This window comes from Oryctolagus cuniculus, chromosome 17 (genome assembly GCF_964237555.1).
Source record: "Oryctolagus cuniculus chromosome 17, mOryCun1.1, whole genome shotgun sequence".
Taxonomy (NCBI): domain Eukaryota; kingdom Metazoa; phylum Chordata; class Mammalia; order Lagomorpha; family Leporidae; genus Oryctolagus; species Oryctolagus cuniculus.
This window is the reverse complement of record NC_091448.1, coordinates 60165363-60184437: the sequence shown is the minus strand read 5'-3', so window position 1 is coordinate 60184437 and position 19075 is coordinate 60165363. Positions and strand designations below refer to the sequence as shown.

General features: G+C 43.2%; 1 protein-coding gene across 5 annotated transcripts in view; it reads left to right on the top strand.

Moving 5' to 3' along the window:
* SPECC1 (sperm antigen with calponin homology and coiled-coil domains 1) overlaps positions 1–19075 on the top strand; it is a 338358-nt gene that overhangs the window by 237420 nt on the left and 81863 nt on the right. For all 5 annotated transcript variants that reach the window (XM_070061462.1, XM_008270674.4, XM_008270675.4 and 2 more), the window contains 2 exons: positions 11521–11666; positions 13000–13100. In XM_070061462.1, coding sequence (XP_069917563.1) covers positions 11521–11666; positions 13000–13100 — 247 coding nt within the window. The remainder of the gene's footprint in view (positions 1–11520; positions 11667–12999; positions 13101–19075) is intronic.

Below are 19075 nucleotides of genomic sequence, written 5' to 3'. Positions count from 1 at the left end.
CTGGAAACCAGGTGTGTGACAGGGACCCATCTTGATCTTTCACCGCTGCCTTCCAAGATTTGCTTTAACAGGAAACTGTCAGGAGCAGAGCTGGGACTCAAACCCAAACACTCCAATATGGAATTTGGGATTCCCAAGGGGTGTCTTTAAAAAAAAAAAAAAAATTTTATTTATCTGAAAGACAGAGTTACAGAAAGGCAGAGACAGAGAGAGTGAGATGTCTTCCATCAACTGGTTCACTCCCCAAATGTTGACAACTGCCAGAGCTGGGCCCATCTGGAGCCAGGAGCCAGGAACCGGGAGCCTCCCCTGGGTCTCCCATACAGGTGCAGGGGCCCAAGCACCTGGGCCATCCTCCACTTCTTTCCCAGGCTATCAGTAGAGTGCTGGATTGGAAGTGGAGCAGCCGGGATTCGAACCAGCACCTGTATGGGATGCCAATACCATAGGCAGAGGCTTTACATGCTATGCCACAGTGCTGGCCCCTCCAAAGCATGTCTTAACTACTGTACCAAACGCCCACTCCTGGTTACAGAACTTTAAAGGCCACATCAAATAACTAGAATTTGAGGTTGATATAGGCTGGACTTTAAATATAATAGTAGGTGGTTGATATGGATTATGAATGTAATTTTTAATAATTTCATTATTCAAATAAGAAGACTTGGAGCAAAAATGCTTATTTTGCATCAATTAATTTTTAAGGCAAAAACTCCAGGGTATCAGACAATGTGATATATGGAATTTGAAGTCTAAATACATGTTGTTGAAATTTTCAGAAATTGCTTATTTAATGTGTTGATTTTTCCTGAAATATGAAATCATATTTAAATGTATTAGTATTAAAATGAAGAAAAATATTAAGCCTCCTTCTCCTCCGGTACCACCCAATAAGATAATTAGTGTTAATGTTTATATTTTACTCATCACTTTACTAAAATCTATGATAGTATTCATTTATACATTTTTTATGAAAATGGGATTATGTTCTCTACAATACTCTGCACTTTATATATTGTGAACATCTATCCATATCAATATATGGAAATTTTTAAATTTTTATTTATTTATTTGAAAAACAGAGAGCCCAAGCTCCTATCTGCTGGTTCACTTCCTAATGCCTGCAGTTGCCACTGCCTGGGGTCAAAGCTGGGAGCGGGGAAACTTAATCAGTGTCTGCCACTTGAGGCAGAAACCCCATCCCTTGGGTCACCACTGCTGCCTCCCAGGGTCTGCATTAGCAGGAAACTGGAATCAGGGACCAGAGGTGAGTATCAAACCTGTCCCTCTGAAATGGGGTGCAGGCATTTGGGCTAGCATTTTAACTGCTAGGCCAAATCTTGTCCCCGTAGCTCCATATATTCCATAGGATGAGCATGCCCTAGAATAGTCAAATATTGTCTTACTGATAAACATTAAGATGATTTTTCTAGTTTTTTTTCCTCTATGACTAATGCTATAATATCAGTCTTTATTCACACCATCTTGTGTAATTGTGTTTCTATTTTTTTAGGCTGAATTCCTAAAAATAGGATTTATTTTTTTTATTTTTATTTTTTTCACAGGCAGAGTGGACAGTGAGAGAGAGAGACAGAGAGAAAGGTCTTCCCTTGCCGTTGGTTCACCCTCCAATGGCTGCTGCCGCCGGCGCACAGTGCTGATCCGAAGGCAGGAGCCAGGTGCTTCTCCTGGTCTCCCATGCAGGTGCAGGGCCCAGGGACTTGGGCCATCCTCCACTGCACTCCCAGGCCACAGCAGAGAGCTGGACTGGAAGAGGGGCAGCCAGGACAGAATCTGGTGCCCTGACCCGGAGTGGAACCCGGTGTGCCGGTGCCGCAGGCGGAGGATTAGCCTAGTGAGTCGCAGCACTGGCCTAAAAATAGGATTTCTACATTAGAGAAAATGCATAATTTTAATTTTAATAGATTCTACCAGATTACTTACCTGAGAATGGAGATATTTTACCCTTGATGAGAGTGCCCACTTCCACATAGCCTTAGCAGCTGAACATGGCACTAATCTTAATTTTTGCCAACAAGATAAGCAGAAAGTATTATCTTAACATTTAACTTGGATTTCCTTGAGCTTTTTTAAAGATAATTTTTTTTTTGACAGGCAGAGTGGACAGTGAGAGAGAGACAGAAAGAAAGGTCTTCCTTTTGCCGTTGGTTCACCCTCCAATGGCCGCCGCGGCTGGCGCACTGCAGCTGGCGCACCACGCTGATCCGATGGCAGGAGCCAGGTACTTATCCTGGTCTCCCATGGGGTGCAGGGCCCAAGCACCTGGGCCATCCTCCACTGCACTCTCGGGCCATAGCAGAGAGCTGGCCTGGAAGAGGGGCAACCGGGACAGAATCCGGTGCCCCGACCGGGACTAGAACCTTGGGTGCCGGCGCCGCAGGTGGAGGATTAGTCTATTGAGCCGCGGTGCCGGCCTAAAGATAATTTTTAAAATTTTAAACTGACACCTAAAAATTATACATATCAAGGCAGGTGTCTGATGCAGTGGTTAAGATGGTTTATGGTATGCCCCATTCCATATCAGAGTGCCTGAGTTCAAGTCCCAGCTCCACTCTAAGTTCCAGCTTCCTGCTAAGGCACACCCTGGGAGGCATCAGTAATGACTTAAGTAGTTGGATTCCTGCTGCCTACGTGAGATACCTAGATTGAGTTCCCAGCTCCTGGCTTTGGTATCTATGCCTTGCTGTTGCAGGCATTTGGGGGAGTGCACCAGCAGATGGGAATCTCTGTCTTTCAAATAAATAAAATAAATGAATAAATACTTATTAAAAAATTGTGCATATCGGTGGGGCACCATGTTTTCTGTACATGTATGCATTGTATAATGTTCAATCAGGATAAACATGTCCATCAAACATTTAACGGTTCTTTATGGTGAAAACATCCAACATCCTTTTTTTCTAGGTTTTATTTTGTCTTTTGGAGAAATAAGCAGTGTATTCTCATTATCAAATGGTCATCCTAGGGAATGGGCATTGTGATACAGCAGGTTATGCCACGACTCATGACACCCCATATCCCATATTGAAGTGCCAGTTCAAGTCTGCTTCCTATCTAGCTTCTTGCTACTGCATCCTGGGAAGTAGCAGATGATGGCTCAAGTGATCAGGCCCCTACCATCCATAAGGAGACCAGGATGGAGTTCTGAGCTCCTGGCTTTGACCTAGCCCAGCCATGGCTGTTGCAGCCATTTGAGGAATGAACCATGGATCTCTCTCTCTTTCTCTCTCTTTCTCTCTTTCTGTGTCTTTTTCTCTCTTTATGGCTCTGCATTTCAAGTAGACGAAAACAAACACCTTTTTAAAAAATTGAAGTCAACTTAAAATGATCGTGAGCATTTAGCCTAGCATTTGAGCTGCCACTTGGGACACAAGCGTCCCATATTGAAGTGCCTGGGTTCAAGTGCTGGATCCACTCCTGATTCCAGCTTTTTGCTGGCGCACACCCTGGGATGCAGCAAGTGATGGCTCAAGTAGTTGAGTCACTGCCATGCACCTGGGTAAATGAATTCTTGACTCGTGACTATCCTAGCCCCAATGTTGTGAGCATTTGGGAAGTGAACCAGCAGGTGGGAGATACCTATCTGTATCTCTCTCTGCCTTTAAATAAATAAAATAAAATTAATAGAAAGTTTAAACAAGTATACAAATAAATAAATAAAGTCATCCTGCTGTGCAATAGAACATCAGAACTACCTCTGTCTGACTTAGTACCCATTAGTCTTTTCTCATCCCTCTCCCCAACTCTCCCCCAGCCTCTGGTAACTGCTATTTTAACTATGAGATGAACTCTTTTAGTTTCCACATATGAGTGAGATCTTGCTTATTGTGGATTATTTCAATTAAATATAATGGCTTCCAGTTCCATCCTTGTTGCTGCACCTAACAAGATTTTATGCATTTTATGTCTAGATGGATGTACTATACTTTATCCACTCATCAGTGGATAAATTTTTTTTCAATGTTTTGTCTCCATTTCTTAGTTATTGTGAATAGAGCTGCTGTAGACATAGGAGTGCAGATGTCTCTTGGGTTGATTGCACTTCCCTGGGATACAACTCAGTAATGGGATTGCTGGATCATATGGTAGTTCTATTTTTAGTTTAGTTTTTTTTTTTTTTTTTTTTTGAGAAACCTGCATACTGTCTTCAACACCATCAGCAATGTGCACATCCTTACCAGCACCTGGTGTCTTTTGTCTTGCTGATAATAGCCCACCTAACTGGAATGAAATGCTATCTCATGGTGGTTTGATTTGCGTTTCCCTCATGATCAGTGATGCTGAGCATGTTTTCAGGTACCTGTTGGGCATCCGTGTGACTTCCTTTGAGAAACGTCTGTTTACGGAGCATATGTTTATGTATTTCCTAACCACTGGCATTTTCTCTTCTAAAAATTGCTGGTTCAATCACTTTTGCATATTTTTTCACTGAGCTGATTTTTTTCTTACTAATTTATGAGTCATTAAGGAGTGTATTTTTAGGCTGGTGTATTATGGATCTTTTGACTTTATTGTCTTTCCACATAGGGAATTTCATATTATTATGGAATGTCAGTGTTTTTTATTGTTTCTGGGATTTTTGTTCATTATTTCTCCTACCCCAGTCTTATGCAAATAAAAGCACGTGCAGGTACACATGCATGTGTGTGTGAACACACACATAGCCATTTTGGCTGTCTTTATTTCATCTAATGTGAGCTCTGGTTCTTTTTGTTATAGGTCAGTAGCCAGTCATGTCAGCAGCATTTATTACAAAACCATCTTTGGCTTGCCAAATCCACATTTACCTTGTTCATTTTGTCTGAGTTCAGACACCTTCCCAAACGTTCCCTCATTTCTTATGTTTCTGAGTGAATTCTACCTTACAACATGTATAATGAGATTGTTAGATTGCTGATATGTCTATTAAAATCAGCCTTTTGTTTTAAATGTCATCTTTCATCTACTTTTTCTTTTTTTTTTTAAGATTTATTTTTATTTATTTGAAAGGTAGAGAGACAACTGGTATACTCTCCAGATGGCCACAACAGCTGGGTCTGGGCCATCCTGAAGCCAGAAACTGTATCCCAGTCTCCCACATGGATGGCAGGAGTCCAAGCACTTGGGCCATCTTACACTGCTTTCCCAGACACATTACCAGGGAGCTGGATCAGAAGCAGTATAACCAGGACTCAACTAGCACTCTGATATAGGATGCTGGCATCCCAGACATCAGCTTAAACTGCGTACCATAATGCCAGCCCCATTTTTTTTATTTTATTGAATTTTAAGGTAGATGCTATCAAGGATCTAGTTCTATTTTTTTTGTTGTACATTTACTAGTGTTAGTTCTCTCAAGTGCCATTATCCTTTTTATATTATGAAATATTTTCATAAGTCAGGGAATGTTTTTGCCCATCACCAACTCTTGCTTAGGTGACCACATGTCAGGGCCTGACCTTTGAGATCAGTGAGTGTACATTGTATGTGGATTCACTGATGTGACGGCTGATGCTTAGAATCTTCTCATACTTAAATGAAGGGACGACTCCTTAAGGTCAATGTGTAATACAGATACTGGGGACACAGAAACTCCAAGAGAGTACAGAAGGAGTTGGTACCTAGTAGAGGAAATTTATCTGCATCCAGTTTCTTCTCTGGTGAAACCAAAATGTGGGAGCCAGCGTCCTGGGTCTACCTTTGCTTGGTGATTCCATATATGGCTCTTCCTGATCTGCCCTGTGTGTCTGGGGTGACCCACCCCTCCCCACCCAGCCAGGGCTTTTCCTGATCTCTGCAAGAATGTGCTACGTGCTCTCTGGGCTTCATGCACCTCTCTAGCCCTGGGCGTCTAAAATATGAGACTTCAGTGGGGTTTTCCCCTTCTGCGTTTTCTTTGGACGAGAATTAGAGGAAAGTCTCTAGGATTTTCTTTCCACTTTCCCCTACCTACTCTCTATGTGGCAGAAATCCTTCAAAGTCCAAGTGGTACACGTGATTCCTTCCCATTGCTGATGTAATACTGTCTCTTTGATTCTTCTTGTTAGGATTTGGAGATTAGGATGCTTGTGTCCAAGTTCTTGTTTTGCTCTGTTTGTCTTTATTACTATGTATTTTTATGTTGAAATGTGAAAATGAACATCAGAAGATACTATGTGACACCTAAGAGACAGAATATGTCATAATCTCTTTAATTGACAAACTTCTTTTAGAAATGTTTTGTGAAAAACATTAAGAAGTATGATAAGGAAGTTACATTCCAGGTAAGGTCATAGAATGAGTAATGGCACAGAGGCAAGAGACAAAGGGGACGCAACTTCAGGTGGTAAGACAGTAGTCCCAAAGCTAGACCGGCAGAGGGAGGTGATCAGGAGTCAGCCTGGAGCTGGGCTGTGCTGGCTTGTTCAAGGAGGCCTGGTGGTTGTGAGCACGTGGTCCTCTTTACAAATCTTAATTGCTGTTTGTGAAGGTAAAAGTGGCATAATATGTCCTTACCCAAATGGAGTTAATGTTTGAGTACTGAAAAAAAAATGTACAGGAACTCACCTGTACTTGGGTCAAAGTAGATGGCAACACCAAGTGGCACCTTGATGAAGTAAATGCTGTAGAAAATCAACACTACTGAAGCTCATTCTGTATTCCAACAAGGAATGCAATGGATCATTGCCGATATGTGTGTTAAGTTACAATATTAGACATATAAAAGGCCATAGACGCCCAGCATCCAGTGAGCAGGTGACGCACTGCTTGCCATGGTTGAGGTGAACTGTTGTTGCCTGCCGATGGGCGTGTGTGTCACCAGCTCTGTGTTCATGCGTCAGGCGATCTGGTCTCCAGCCATCCATCATTCTCAGGTATGGGTCACCACGTCCTAAGAGCAAATTATTGCATAAAGATGACAGCACTGAAAATAAGTGTTGGTAGCAATTTTTCTTAAATCTATAGTAAGTTTCAATAATAAATAACATCAGCATGATTATTGTATTTGGAATCCTGTGTGCTTTTCACAGAACACTGATGTATTATAGAAAAATTGCAAGTAGTGTTACCAAACAAAGCTGGACTTGCACCCAAGGCTCACCATTTATAAACCTTGTGAGCTTTGTCCAGTTTTCCTCCTAACACAAGGGTTACTAACATTAGATTTTTGTGGGAAGTTTAATTTAATAAAGTTTCTTAAGACATGTTGTACAGTGCTTGGCATATGCAAGAATACTTCAAAATGCTCATGGAATAATGGAAGTAAAAGTTTATTTTGCCCCAAAATTTTGCAATCCATGCAGTTTCTTTATAACAGGATTTTCATGAACTTTTTGGAAGAATTTTCATATGTGTGGATTTCATAGTTCTTTTACACCAAAATAAATTTATCTTTCAATTCCACTTTCCCCAGGCTTTTGAAATACCCTGTATAGTGGAGTCATTTCATATACATATTCAGTTTACTGAATTTATTAATTCTTATTGTAGTTTTATATGCTGAGAACAGATAGGAAACTTGCCTTCTTTTTGTTAAGTGTGGCTACTATTTCAGATAAAGAGCAGACTGTTTGATGCCCATAGGGGAAGGTAATGTGTTAAACTTACTGAAATAGTGTATGTTTGCATACACTAGTACTTGCAAAACCATGGAAACTGTACTTTGTGATGACCTAAAGAATTTGCAAGGCTTATTTGACTACATGTGTGCTTTTTTTTTTTAATAAGTTGACTTTAGAACCTAACATCAGCCTTAGAGGCAATAACTAGTCTTGAAGAAATTCTTACCAATGTGGTACCTTGCATTTTTTTCTTTATTTAATGACTTTGCTAAAATACCTGGCTATAGGCTTAAGTTTTCTTAATATCCTTTATTTGGCCTTGGAACGGAAGATATGTAGTAACTCCATTTATTGCTGAGGCTGTTACTGTTCCAAGACAATTCTAAGGCTGGTGTCAGGAATTTCAAGCTTATTTTCTGATTGAAGTGCTCATCTGCATTGCTTGGGACCAAAAATGGTTTTGGGTTTGGAGTATTTGCATATACATAATAAGACATCTTGAGGATAAGACCCAAATCTAAAGATAAAATCCATTTGTGTTTCATGTGCACCTTATATATAGATAGAGCCTGAAGGTGATTTTTTTTTTTTGTATTTTTTCTTAGAGGAGAAAGTTTTCTTTTTTTATTTGACAGGTAGAGTTAGACAGTGAGAGGGAGAGACAGAGAGAAAGGTCTTCCTTCCGTTGGTTCACTCCCCAAATGGCCGCATGGCCGGTGCACTGCACCGATCCAAAGCCAGGAACCAGATGCTTCCTCCTGGTCTCCCATGCAGGTGCAGGCGCCCAAGGACTTGGGTCATCCTCCACTGCCCTCCTGGGCCACAGCAGAGAGCTGGACTGGAAGAGGAACAACCGGGACTAGAACCCAGCGCCTGTATGGGATGCTGGCGCCGCAGGCAGAGGATTAACCAAGTGAGCCACGGCGCCGGCCCCCTGAAGGTGATTTTGTACAGTATTTTTAGTGCACCTACATTTTGCTGGTGACCCATCACATTGGGGTCAGGTGTGGGATTTTCCATTTGTGGTATCATGTAGGTGCTCAAAAAGCTAGCAATTTTAGAGCAAATTCAAGTTTTGGTTTTCTGATTAGGGATGCTAAACCTGTTCTAATAAAACCAATAGCATTCTCAGTAATTGTTTTCTATGGTTAGTCAAGTCAGGCTTTGTGGATCCCTCTTAAACCGCATTTGTACACAAGCACATGCAAATAGCTATTATGGAATTTGGTGGAGATTTCTCTAATCCACTTAAATAACTAACAGAGTTTTCTCATACTTTGTTTTACTGTTCAGCCAAGCAGAATGATTGTTTGAAATATTGTCTTTGGATATCTGAAGGAAAGAGTCCTGAATATTGATTCTTGTTGCCTTGCTGTTTTCTTAGGAAGTCTGATTGAGCCTTCCTGATTATCATTTGATGTTTTGAATCACACAGACACTTGGATACCTCAGCAGAATGTAGCATTCTCCGTTTGCTTCTTACTAAATTGTTAAGGAATGACACGAAAGTTAATTTTTAAACGTCACCTTCCTTGAAGGCCCTTTGGTACCAGGTTATTTGAATGAACTTTTATGGAAGAAGCCCATTTGGTTTATTGAGGAGCTTCCTGAGAATGGCTGGGACGGAAATAGGAAATTATTTTCCTGCCCAGACCTAATCTGTGTTTTTTTTTTTTTTTTTTTTTTTTTTTTTTTTTTTTTTTTTTTTTTTTTTGACAGGCAGAGTGGACAGTGAGAGAGAGAGACAGAGAGAAAGGTCTTCCTTTGCCGTTGGTTCACCCTCCAATGGCCGGCGCGGCCGGCGCACCGCGCTGATCCGATGGCAGGAGCCAGGAGCCAGGTGCTTTTCCTGGTCTCCCATGGGGTGCAGGGCCCAAGCACCTGGGCCATCCTCCACTGCACTCCCTGGCCACAGCAGAGGGCTGGCCTGGAAGAGGGGCAACCGGGACAGAATCCGGCGCCCCGACCGGGACTAGAACCCGGTGTGCCGGCGCCGCTAGGCGGAGGATTAGCCTAGTGAGCCGCGGCGCCGGCCCAGACCTAATCTGACTCATTCTCTTTCTACATATTTACCCTGATTTTGTATTGTGTAACACAAAGGGGAAAATAGTAAAACCATCTCCTTTCAGTAAGTTTTTAAAACAATTTTTTTAAAAAAAAATAGGACCTGTGGCCGGCGCCGCGGCTCACTAGGCTAATCCTCCACCGGCACCCCAGGTTCTAATCCCGGTCAGGGCGCCGGATTCTGTCCTGGTTGTCCCTCTTCCAATCCAGCTCTCTGCTGTGGCCAGGGAGTGCAGTGGAGGATGGCCCAGGTCCTTGGGCCCTGCACCCGCATGGGAGACCAGGAGAAGCACCTGGCTTCTGGCTTTCGATCAGCTCGGTGCGCCTGCAGCAGCGTGCCAGCCGCAGCGGCCATTGGGGGGTGAACCAACGGAAAAGGAAGACCTTTCTATCTCTCTCTCTCTCACTGTCTACTCTGTCTGTCAAAAAAAATTAAAATTAAAATTAAAAAAGGACCCCTATGGTTTCCTAAATTCTTTATAGGTTTCCCAGAGTTTTACTCACTTTTTTTTTTTTTTTTTTTTTGCTTTTGAAAGGGGTTTATGGAGGCAGGAGTGCAGGACAGAGTGGTTTAAGTATTTTAAATTGTATTTCACTTAAATTTATTGTATTCAGGTTGAATGCAGGGCTTAGAGAATTAAATCAAATTCAACAATTCAACTGTGGTAGCTAGATTAATTTCAAAAAGATCAGTAAATAAATATTTTAAATTCCCTCTGACCTTGTTAAAATATACTACCAGAAATAGCCTGTTTGAGGCCTTCTCATAAATTAGTCATCCTGCAAAACAGCTGCAGCAATATGATATAATAAAAGGAGCAGTGATTTAGCAATTAGAAGAGTGGAAGTTTTTGTCTTGGTTCATTCACAGGGAGATTAAATGACATGCAAAGTCCCCTGGATAGGGAAGCCACGCATGAGAGGATTGAATCAAATGAGCTATCTTCAAAGTACTCTTCTCTGGGTTTGTGCTCAGATTTAGAAACCACATGAAGAACATAGCAGGAAATGTGGGGGAGAGCAGGAGCTCCACTCCCTCGGAATTGCTGAGCAATTTTAGAGTCCCGTTCCCTACTGCTGCTTACAGAGAGCAGTGTATGACTCAGGACCCCGCTGTGTAGAGGGGACTGACTCTGGTTGCTCTGGGCAGAAATGTATTGAGTGACTTACAGAAGTGTGGGGAGGGCTGAAGAAACAGTCTCTAGGCTGAGCTCCCAGGAACAGTTCCCAAAGTCTCAATGCCTGCCTAGGGCACCAAGGGAACTGCTGCCTCTGTCTCCATGAAGGTAGCCTTAGGATGAAGAGGCTGCCTGCATGGCTGGGAAGTAATGATTGCAAATACCAGCACCAGAAGTGTTGTGTCTCTGATGCAGTCTGTGTCAGCATAGAGACACCCTGTGGCCCACCTCTGCCCCACCCAGGTCTTGCCCAAGTCTTTGGGATTGGTGGAACATAAATTACATCTGAAATCCCAGCTGCAGGGGACTCCTGAGGCATCATCTTCCCAACCTCCATATTCTGCATGGGTTGGGAACACCCGTTGACAACCCAAAGTCCTTTGCACTCACCATTCACAGAAAGCTCAGTACGTGTGTGTGTGTGTGTGTGTGTGTGTATTTAAGTCTTCAGAGAAGACTCATATACATGTTATTTAGGGCTAGCATCAAGTCATTTTAAATATACATATATTATTTCTGACCATTTTCCCAAGAAAACATCTTAAAAACCTGGGAGACCATGCTCTCTATCTACATTATTTCTTCAAGATGCCAGACTGATACAAAAAATAGAATTTTAAATTTCGGATTCTCCTCTAGCTGTGTTCATTTTCTACACGTCAGTTTCCTTCCGTTTCTTTGTGTCCACGTGGGGACATCCTCCACCTTCTGGGTCTGATGTGCTCTTTACCGTGCAGACCAGTGAACGAAGAGCCAGAGCCCTCGGAGGCAGACGTGGCTGGCCGGTGGCATGGCATCTACGTCAACAGGACTTCTCCAGCACCTGCTGAGTCTGCAACCACCGTCAAGTCACTGATCAAGTCGTTTGACTTGGGACGCTCAGGTATTTAGTCACACTTTGCCGTAAACAAAACTCCACTTCCAGAGCTTGACCCGAGATGTCAGGACTGTCTACCCCACTGTGCCCCCACATTGGAGCGACCTCAAGGGCTCCTTTGAGATCACGCCCTGTGCAGTGCTGTGCAGTGTGTGTTGTGTGCAAGGGCCTGAGGCTTTAGTGAGGTACCATAGAAAGTCTGCCTCACAAGTGAGACGTCTATGGCCTCCTCCCTGTCTTTACCTCTTCCCTAGCTCCAGTTCTTGCCTTGCTACCTTCCTTTTCTGCCTCTCACAGTCATTCAGGTCACTACTATTTGCCTTCTTCAATCTTCTGAAAATCATACTCTTTCTCTTGCTCTCTCTTTTTTTAAAAGATCTATTTTTATTTATTTGAAAGGAAGAGTGACAGAGAGGGAGAGAAAAACAGAGAGAGGAGCTGATCTTCCATCCTCTAGTTCACTCTCCAAGTGGTCACAACAGTCAGCGCTGGGCCTGGCAGGTGCCTGGAACTCCATCCAGGTCTCCCATGTGGGTGGCAGGGCTGCTTTCTGGATTGAAAGCAGAACAGTTGGGTCTTGATTCAGGAATGCAGGCATCACAGGTGGAGGCTTACCCCACTGTGTCACAATGCCAGACCCCATCTCCCCCAGCCATCCTCACCTTACACTCTGCTGTTAGTCTCTGTTCTGCCTGGCCTTATGTGTGAATTTTTGTGCTAATTCTATCACTCCTGCCCTTGGTGCATTCCCACCCTTTTCTGGAACAGTCTGACGGACTCACGACTCCCCTTTAGTCACACTTATCTGCATATATGAGAAAGACGCATGTAATATAGTAAATAGAAGAAACAAAATGTGCATCTCTCCATAATAACATTATGTTTCTTCCCTTGACTACAACAAACATGCAGCTATATTGGAAGATGAGAGTCTTAGATAATCCTAGGATATACCTGGTTATCTCTGTCAAAATAGTCTGCCATGAAATCAGCTGAAGATTAAGCTACACAGACTGAAAGATATGAAATCCTAGTGAGTCAGTCTGTGAGGGTAGAAAATGAATCAACAGTAATCGTTTGTACAAGAACCTGCCTGTTCCTTCCTCCCGTAGATACACACACACATACACACTTTCTCTTTTCCACAGGTTCTCTGTGACTAGGGCCTACACTTTTCCCAGCTAACTCTTCCTGCCATCCCTTCCCTAATTTGACCCTAAACCAGAGGAGAAAAGAAAAATAGAGTAAATGTTTCACTAAACATCGTGAACTAGTCAAGAACTAGGATCTGCTATTTTGAAGCAGAACACCTGTATGTCCCAATGTCTTTTCTTGACAGGTGGAGGTGGGCAGAATCTTTCTGTGCATAAGACCCCCAGAAGTCCCCTAAGCGGAATACCAGTGCGGACTGCCCCAGCAGCTGCTGTCTCTCCGATGCAGGTATGAGAAATGCCCCAGAAAGAATCAGCGTGTGGTTTGTTGTGCATCCTTCCAAGTGTTTTCCTGTATGCACATGTTTGTGTGTGTGTAGAAAGAATGTTTTATAACCTGAACTATACTACACATTATTCCAGCACTTTATCCTTGGAATATAAGTCCATGAGGGCAGAGATTTTTGTTTATTTTGTTTACTGTTATATCTCTTGTGTAGAACACTGGTTGTTGGCACATAGTCATATCATAATAGAAATTCAACAAATGTTTCTTGAATAAATGAAGGGATATGTCGGAGATGTCTTTAAATATCAAGTATTTAGAAAGTAATTCGTTCCTACTTATTATGCAGGTATTTATTTGGTCACTCTTCTATTGACAGAATTTAGGTTCTTTTGGATTTAGATTATTGTAATACAGTGAAAGTCCCTGTATGAATTTTTGACCACCCATGGGGCTGTTTCTAAGTGCATCATAATTCATTTTGAAAAATCAGGAATCTCTAGCTAGTTAAGCAGAGAGGAATTTAATGCAGGGGATTTGGCACTGGAAGGACTGGAGGAGAAGGCCGTAGTCTGCACTGAGCTCCAGGAAAGGTCCCCAGAATACCTCAGAGTCAAGCCATTAAGAGGCTGGCATTGTGGTATAGTCAGTAAAGACACTGTGATGCCAGCATCCCTATGGGCTCTGGTTTGTGTCCTGGCTGCTCCACTTCCAGTCCAGCTCCTTGCTAACTTCCTGGGAAAAGCAGCAGAAGATGGTCTAAGTGCTTGGGCCCCTGCTGCCCACGTGGGTGACCAGGATGAAGCTCCTGGCTTCGGCCTGGCCCAACCCTGGTCGTTGCTGCCATCTGGGGAGCAAACCAGTGGATAAAAGATCTGTCTCTGTCTTTCTCTCCCCCTCTCCAGATAGATAAGCTCTTTCAAATAAATAAATAAAATCTTAAAAAAAAAATAAAAGAATTGGCCCCATTAAGAGATTCTACTTCTACCAGAAGCAGAAACTAAATGCTTACCCATGACTACCACTTATACGATCCACAGTCAGCTTTGAGACCACACTGCCAGAGGTGCAATCTGTGACAGACACCCAGACCAAATGCCTTCATAGCAAGCTGCAGAAGGGCAGACCTGTCCTCCCTTGCACATTCTAGATCTTCCAAGAATGGGCCCAGTTGACAGAAGTGACGTCGCTTGGTGAACCAAGCTGCTTTTTTTTTTTTTTTTTTTTTTTGGTTTTTGATTTATTTATTTGACAGGTAGAGTTACAAACAGTGAGAGAGAGACAGGGAAAGGTCTTCCCTCCATTGGTTCACTCCCCAAATGGCCACAATGGCTGGAACTGCACTGATCTGAAGCCAGGATCCAGGAGCTTTCTCCAGGTCTCCCATGTGGGTGCAGGGGCCCAAGCACTTGGGCCATCCTCCACTGCTATCCCAGGCCACAGCAGAGAGCTGGACTGGAAGAGGAGCAGCCGGGATTAGAACCAGCACCCATATGGGATGCCGGTGCCTCAGGCGGAGGATTAACCTAGTGCGCCACGGCACCGGCCCCAGTGAACCCAAGCTTTCAAGGCGTTTGGAAAAATAGATTCTTTGCTTTCCAGTAAATCACCCCACAGAGACTAGAATGGACTCGCATGAGCAAGTCCCAAGATCTGACACAAATTGATTCCTAGAAATGGAAAATGCATTACTAGAAAAGAAAATGCATTTCCTCTGTTGTGACACATTGGAAAAGCTTGATTATATGCATTGCCCTTCAATTTATACTCTACTCACTGTATATCAAGTGCCATTTTCCCAGAATTTTGACATCCTTTGTAAATGTTAAGGATTTGAGTAAGTGAACAATGATACCTTGTTTTACTTTCTTCAGCAGTAAGGTTAAGCACTTCATATGTCCACAGGCCATTCTCTCTGTGTATGTATGTGTTTGATCGCTTATGATACTTCACTCATTTTTCTTTTAAGCTGTAAAATATAGTCTTTTTCTTACTTGTAAAATGTAGTGTGCTTTTTCTAAACATTTGTTTTATAAGTGTTGATACTATTTTTTTGTTTTAACTTTGTTCAAAGTTTACTAAAGAAAAAAAATGTGCATTTTTGTGTTCAGTGTTTTCCTTTATAGCTTTAAGGATTTTTGTTCCCTGCATTAGAATGTCTTTTAGATTTTAAAATATTCTCTATTAGATTTTTTTAAAGCTTGATTTATTTATTTGAAAGACAGTTACAGAGAGGCAGAGGCAAAGAGAAAGAGAGAAAGGGAGAGAGAGAGAAAGAGAGAGGCCTTCCATCTGCTGGTTCACTCACCAGACGGCCACAATGACCAAGGCTGCACCAATCCAAAGCCAGGAGCCAGGAGTTTCTTCCAGGTCTCCCATCTGGATGCAGGGATTAAGGACTTGGGCCATCTTCTACTGCTTTCCCAGGCCACAGCAGAGAGCTGGATCCGAAGTGGAGCAGCCGGGGCATGAACCGGCACCAATATGGGATGCTGGCACTGCAGGCAGTGGCTTTACCTGCTATGCCACAGTGCTGCCCCTCTTTATTAGATTTTAAAATAGTCTCCCTTAATATATATATATATATACACACATATATATATTATTTTTTTTGACAGGCAGAGTAGACAGTGAGAGAGACAGAGAGAAAGGTCTTCCTTTTCCGTTGGTTCACCCTCTAATGGTCGCCGCGGCTGGCGCACCACGCTGATCCGATGGCAGGAGCCAGGTGCTTCTCCTGGTCTCCCATGGGGTGCAGGGCCCAAGCACTTGGGCCATCCTCCACTGCACTCCCTGGCCACAGCAGAGAGCTGGCCTGGAGGAGGGGCAACCGGGACAGAATCTGGCGCCCCGACTGGGACTAGAACCCGGTGTGCCAGCGCCGCAAGGCGGAGGATTAGCCTAGTGAGCCGCAGCGCCGGCCCCCTTAATATATTTTTAAAAGATTCATATACCAAAAATATTTTCCCTTTTGGACTTCCAGTTTCTTATCTGTAAGAGTTTGTATTAAATTATTTCTAAGGTTGTTTATATCATGTGCATTTTGAGATTTTTATCTCCATACTTGAGAAAAACCACTTTTTCATTCTAATTAAATGACTGGAGATGACACACTGATGACAACTTATAGAGGTATGCTATCAAACATAAATTAAAGGACAAAGTTTTAATCCTAAGGTAACACTCTGGAGGAAGAGATTTGATCCCATGAGGGATAATGTCAGAATGTGACCACTAAAGAAAGGCAGGAACAGTTTGGTTTATGGCATTATGAATTTACTTCCCTAAATGGAACTCAAGTGTTAAAGGTCATTTGCTGAGTGAGGAAGTATTGATTGAACAGTGCTGATCTGAAGTATCCAGTATTCATGTATTTCAGTAGTGTGTACTCAGAATTGAGTATGTGTTTATGGTTTTTTGTTTGTTTATTTATTTAAAGATTTATTTATTTATTTGAGAGGCAGAGTTAGAGAGAGGGAGAGACAGAGAGGTCTTCCATCCACTGGCTTCACTTCCCAAATGCCCACAACGGTCAGAGCTGGGCCATTCTGAAGCCAGGAGCCAGGAGCTTCTTCTGGGTCTCCCATGTGGGTGCTGGGGCCCAAGCACTTGGGCCATCTTCTGCTGGTTTCCCAGGCCATTAGCAGGGTGCTGGATCAGAAGTGGAGCAGCCTGGGGAGCCGGCACTGTGGTGCAGTGGGTTAATATCCTGGCCTGAAGCACCGGCATCCCATATGGGCTCCGGTTTGAGGCCTGGCTGCTCCACTTCCAATCCAGCTCTCTGCTATCGCCTAGGAAAGCAGTAGAGGACAACCCAACTCCTTGGGCCCTTGCACTGGAGAGGGAGACCCGGAGGAGACTCCTGGCTCCTGGCTTCGGATTGGTGCAGCTCCAACCATTGCGGCCAACTGGGGAGTGAACCATCAGATGGAAGACCTCTCTCTCTCTCTCTCTCTCTCTCTCTCTTTCTCTCTCTTTCTGCTTCTTCTCTCTCTGTGTGGTTCTGACTTTCAAATAAATAAATAAATCTTTAAAAAAAGAAAAGAAAAGAAGTGGAGCAGGTATTCCATTCACTTGTTCACTCCTCAGATGGCTACAATAGCCAGGACTGAACCAGGCTGAAACCAGGAACTCCATCCAGGTCTCCCACATGGCTGCCCAGGGCCCAAGTCTTAGGCCATCTTTCACTTCCTTCCTAGGTACAGTAGCAGGAAGCTGAATCAGTAGCAAAGCAACCAGGACTCCAACTGGCACTCCCATATGGGATACAGCATTACAACCTGTGACTTAACCTGCTGTGCCATAATGCCAGCCCTTCCCTTAATATCTTAAAGAAGACTTTTATTACTTCCTTCGTAAAACCCATAGCAATGTTTGCTTGGTTTTAGATGATGTTCCTCTATCTTAATTGCCTTCCCAAAGCAGAAGAAATACTCTCTGGAGGAAGATTCCATTATTAGAACCTCAACTTACGTCTGGAGTTTTTCAGGCACATTGTAGTCAATTAAAAAAAAATCTGACACACAAGTAGATAATAACAAATGACAAAAAAAAAATGGAGAAAAATGACATTATAAATAGATATAAGAGATCCAGGTATTGATATTATTAGACAAAGACTTTAGTACATTAAATAAATCAATTTACATTCAAGAAAATAGATGACAAGGTAGATAATTTCATCAGTAAACTGCAATCTATTTTACAAATCCAATAGAAATTCTGTAACCTTTTTTTTTTTTTTTTTACAGGTAGAGTGGACAGTGAGAGAGAGAGAGAGAGAGAGAGAAAGGTCTTCCTTTGCCGTTGGTTCACCCCCCAGTGGCCGCTGTGGTGGGTACACTGCGCTGATCTGAAGCCAGGAGCCTCCTCCTGGTCTCCCATGCGGGTGCAGGGCCTAAGGACCTGGGCCATCCTCCACTGCACTCCCTGGCCACAGCAGAGAGCTGGCCTGGAAGAGGGGCAACCGGGACAGAATCTAGCACCCTGACTGGGACTAGAACCTGGTGTGCTGGCACCACAGACGGAGGATTAGCCTAGTGAGCCGCGGCGCCAGCTGGAAATTCTGTAACTTTAAAATAACTAAGGAGCTGGTGCTATGGCATAGGGGGTAAAGCCGCTGTCTGCAGTGCTGGCATTCCATATGGGCGCTGGTTAGAATCCCGGCTGCTGCACTTCCGATCCAGCTCCCTGCTGTGGCCTGGGAAAGCAATAGAAGACGGCCTAAGTCCTTGAGCCCCTGAATCCATGTGGGAGACCTGCAAGAAGCTCCTGGCTCCTGGCTTTGGGTTGACGCAGCTCTGGCCATTGTGGCCATTTGGGGAGTAAACCAGCAGAATGAAGACCTTTCTCTCTGTCTCTCCCTCTTACTATCTGTAACTCTACCTCTCAAATAAATAAATTTTTAAAAATATTAAAAAAAAGACTAATGAAATTGATGAACCTCTGACAAGACTGCACCAAAGAAAAAGGAGGGTATAAACTATGTCTATCAATAATTTTTTAAGATCTCATAGGCATTAAAGTGATGGTAGAATTTTTTGTGCTAATAATTTTTGTTCTTTGTGCTAATAATTGTTTAAATATTTCATTTATTCACTTATTGGAAAGGCAGAGTGACAGAGAAGGGAGATCCTTCATCTGCTGGCTCATTCCCCAAGTGCCCACAACAGCCAGGGTTGGTCCAGGCACTGCATTTTGGGTTGCTGGTTTTTGGATGCTGGCATTGCAAGCCCTGGCCCATCCCACTTACCATGATACCTGCTCCATGTGTTAATAAATTTTAAAATGTTAATGAAATGGTAAAAATATTTTTTAAAATGTAACTGAACTGGCTAATGCCACGGCTCACTTGGCTAACCCTCTGCCTGCGGCGCCGGCACCCCGGGTTCTAGTCCCAGTTGCTCCTCTTCCAGTCCAGCTCTCTGCTGTGGCCCAGGAAGGCAGTGAAGAATGGCCCAAGTCCTTAGGTCCTGCAC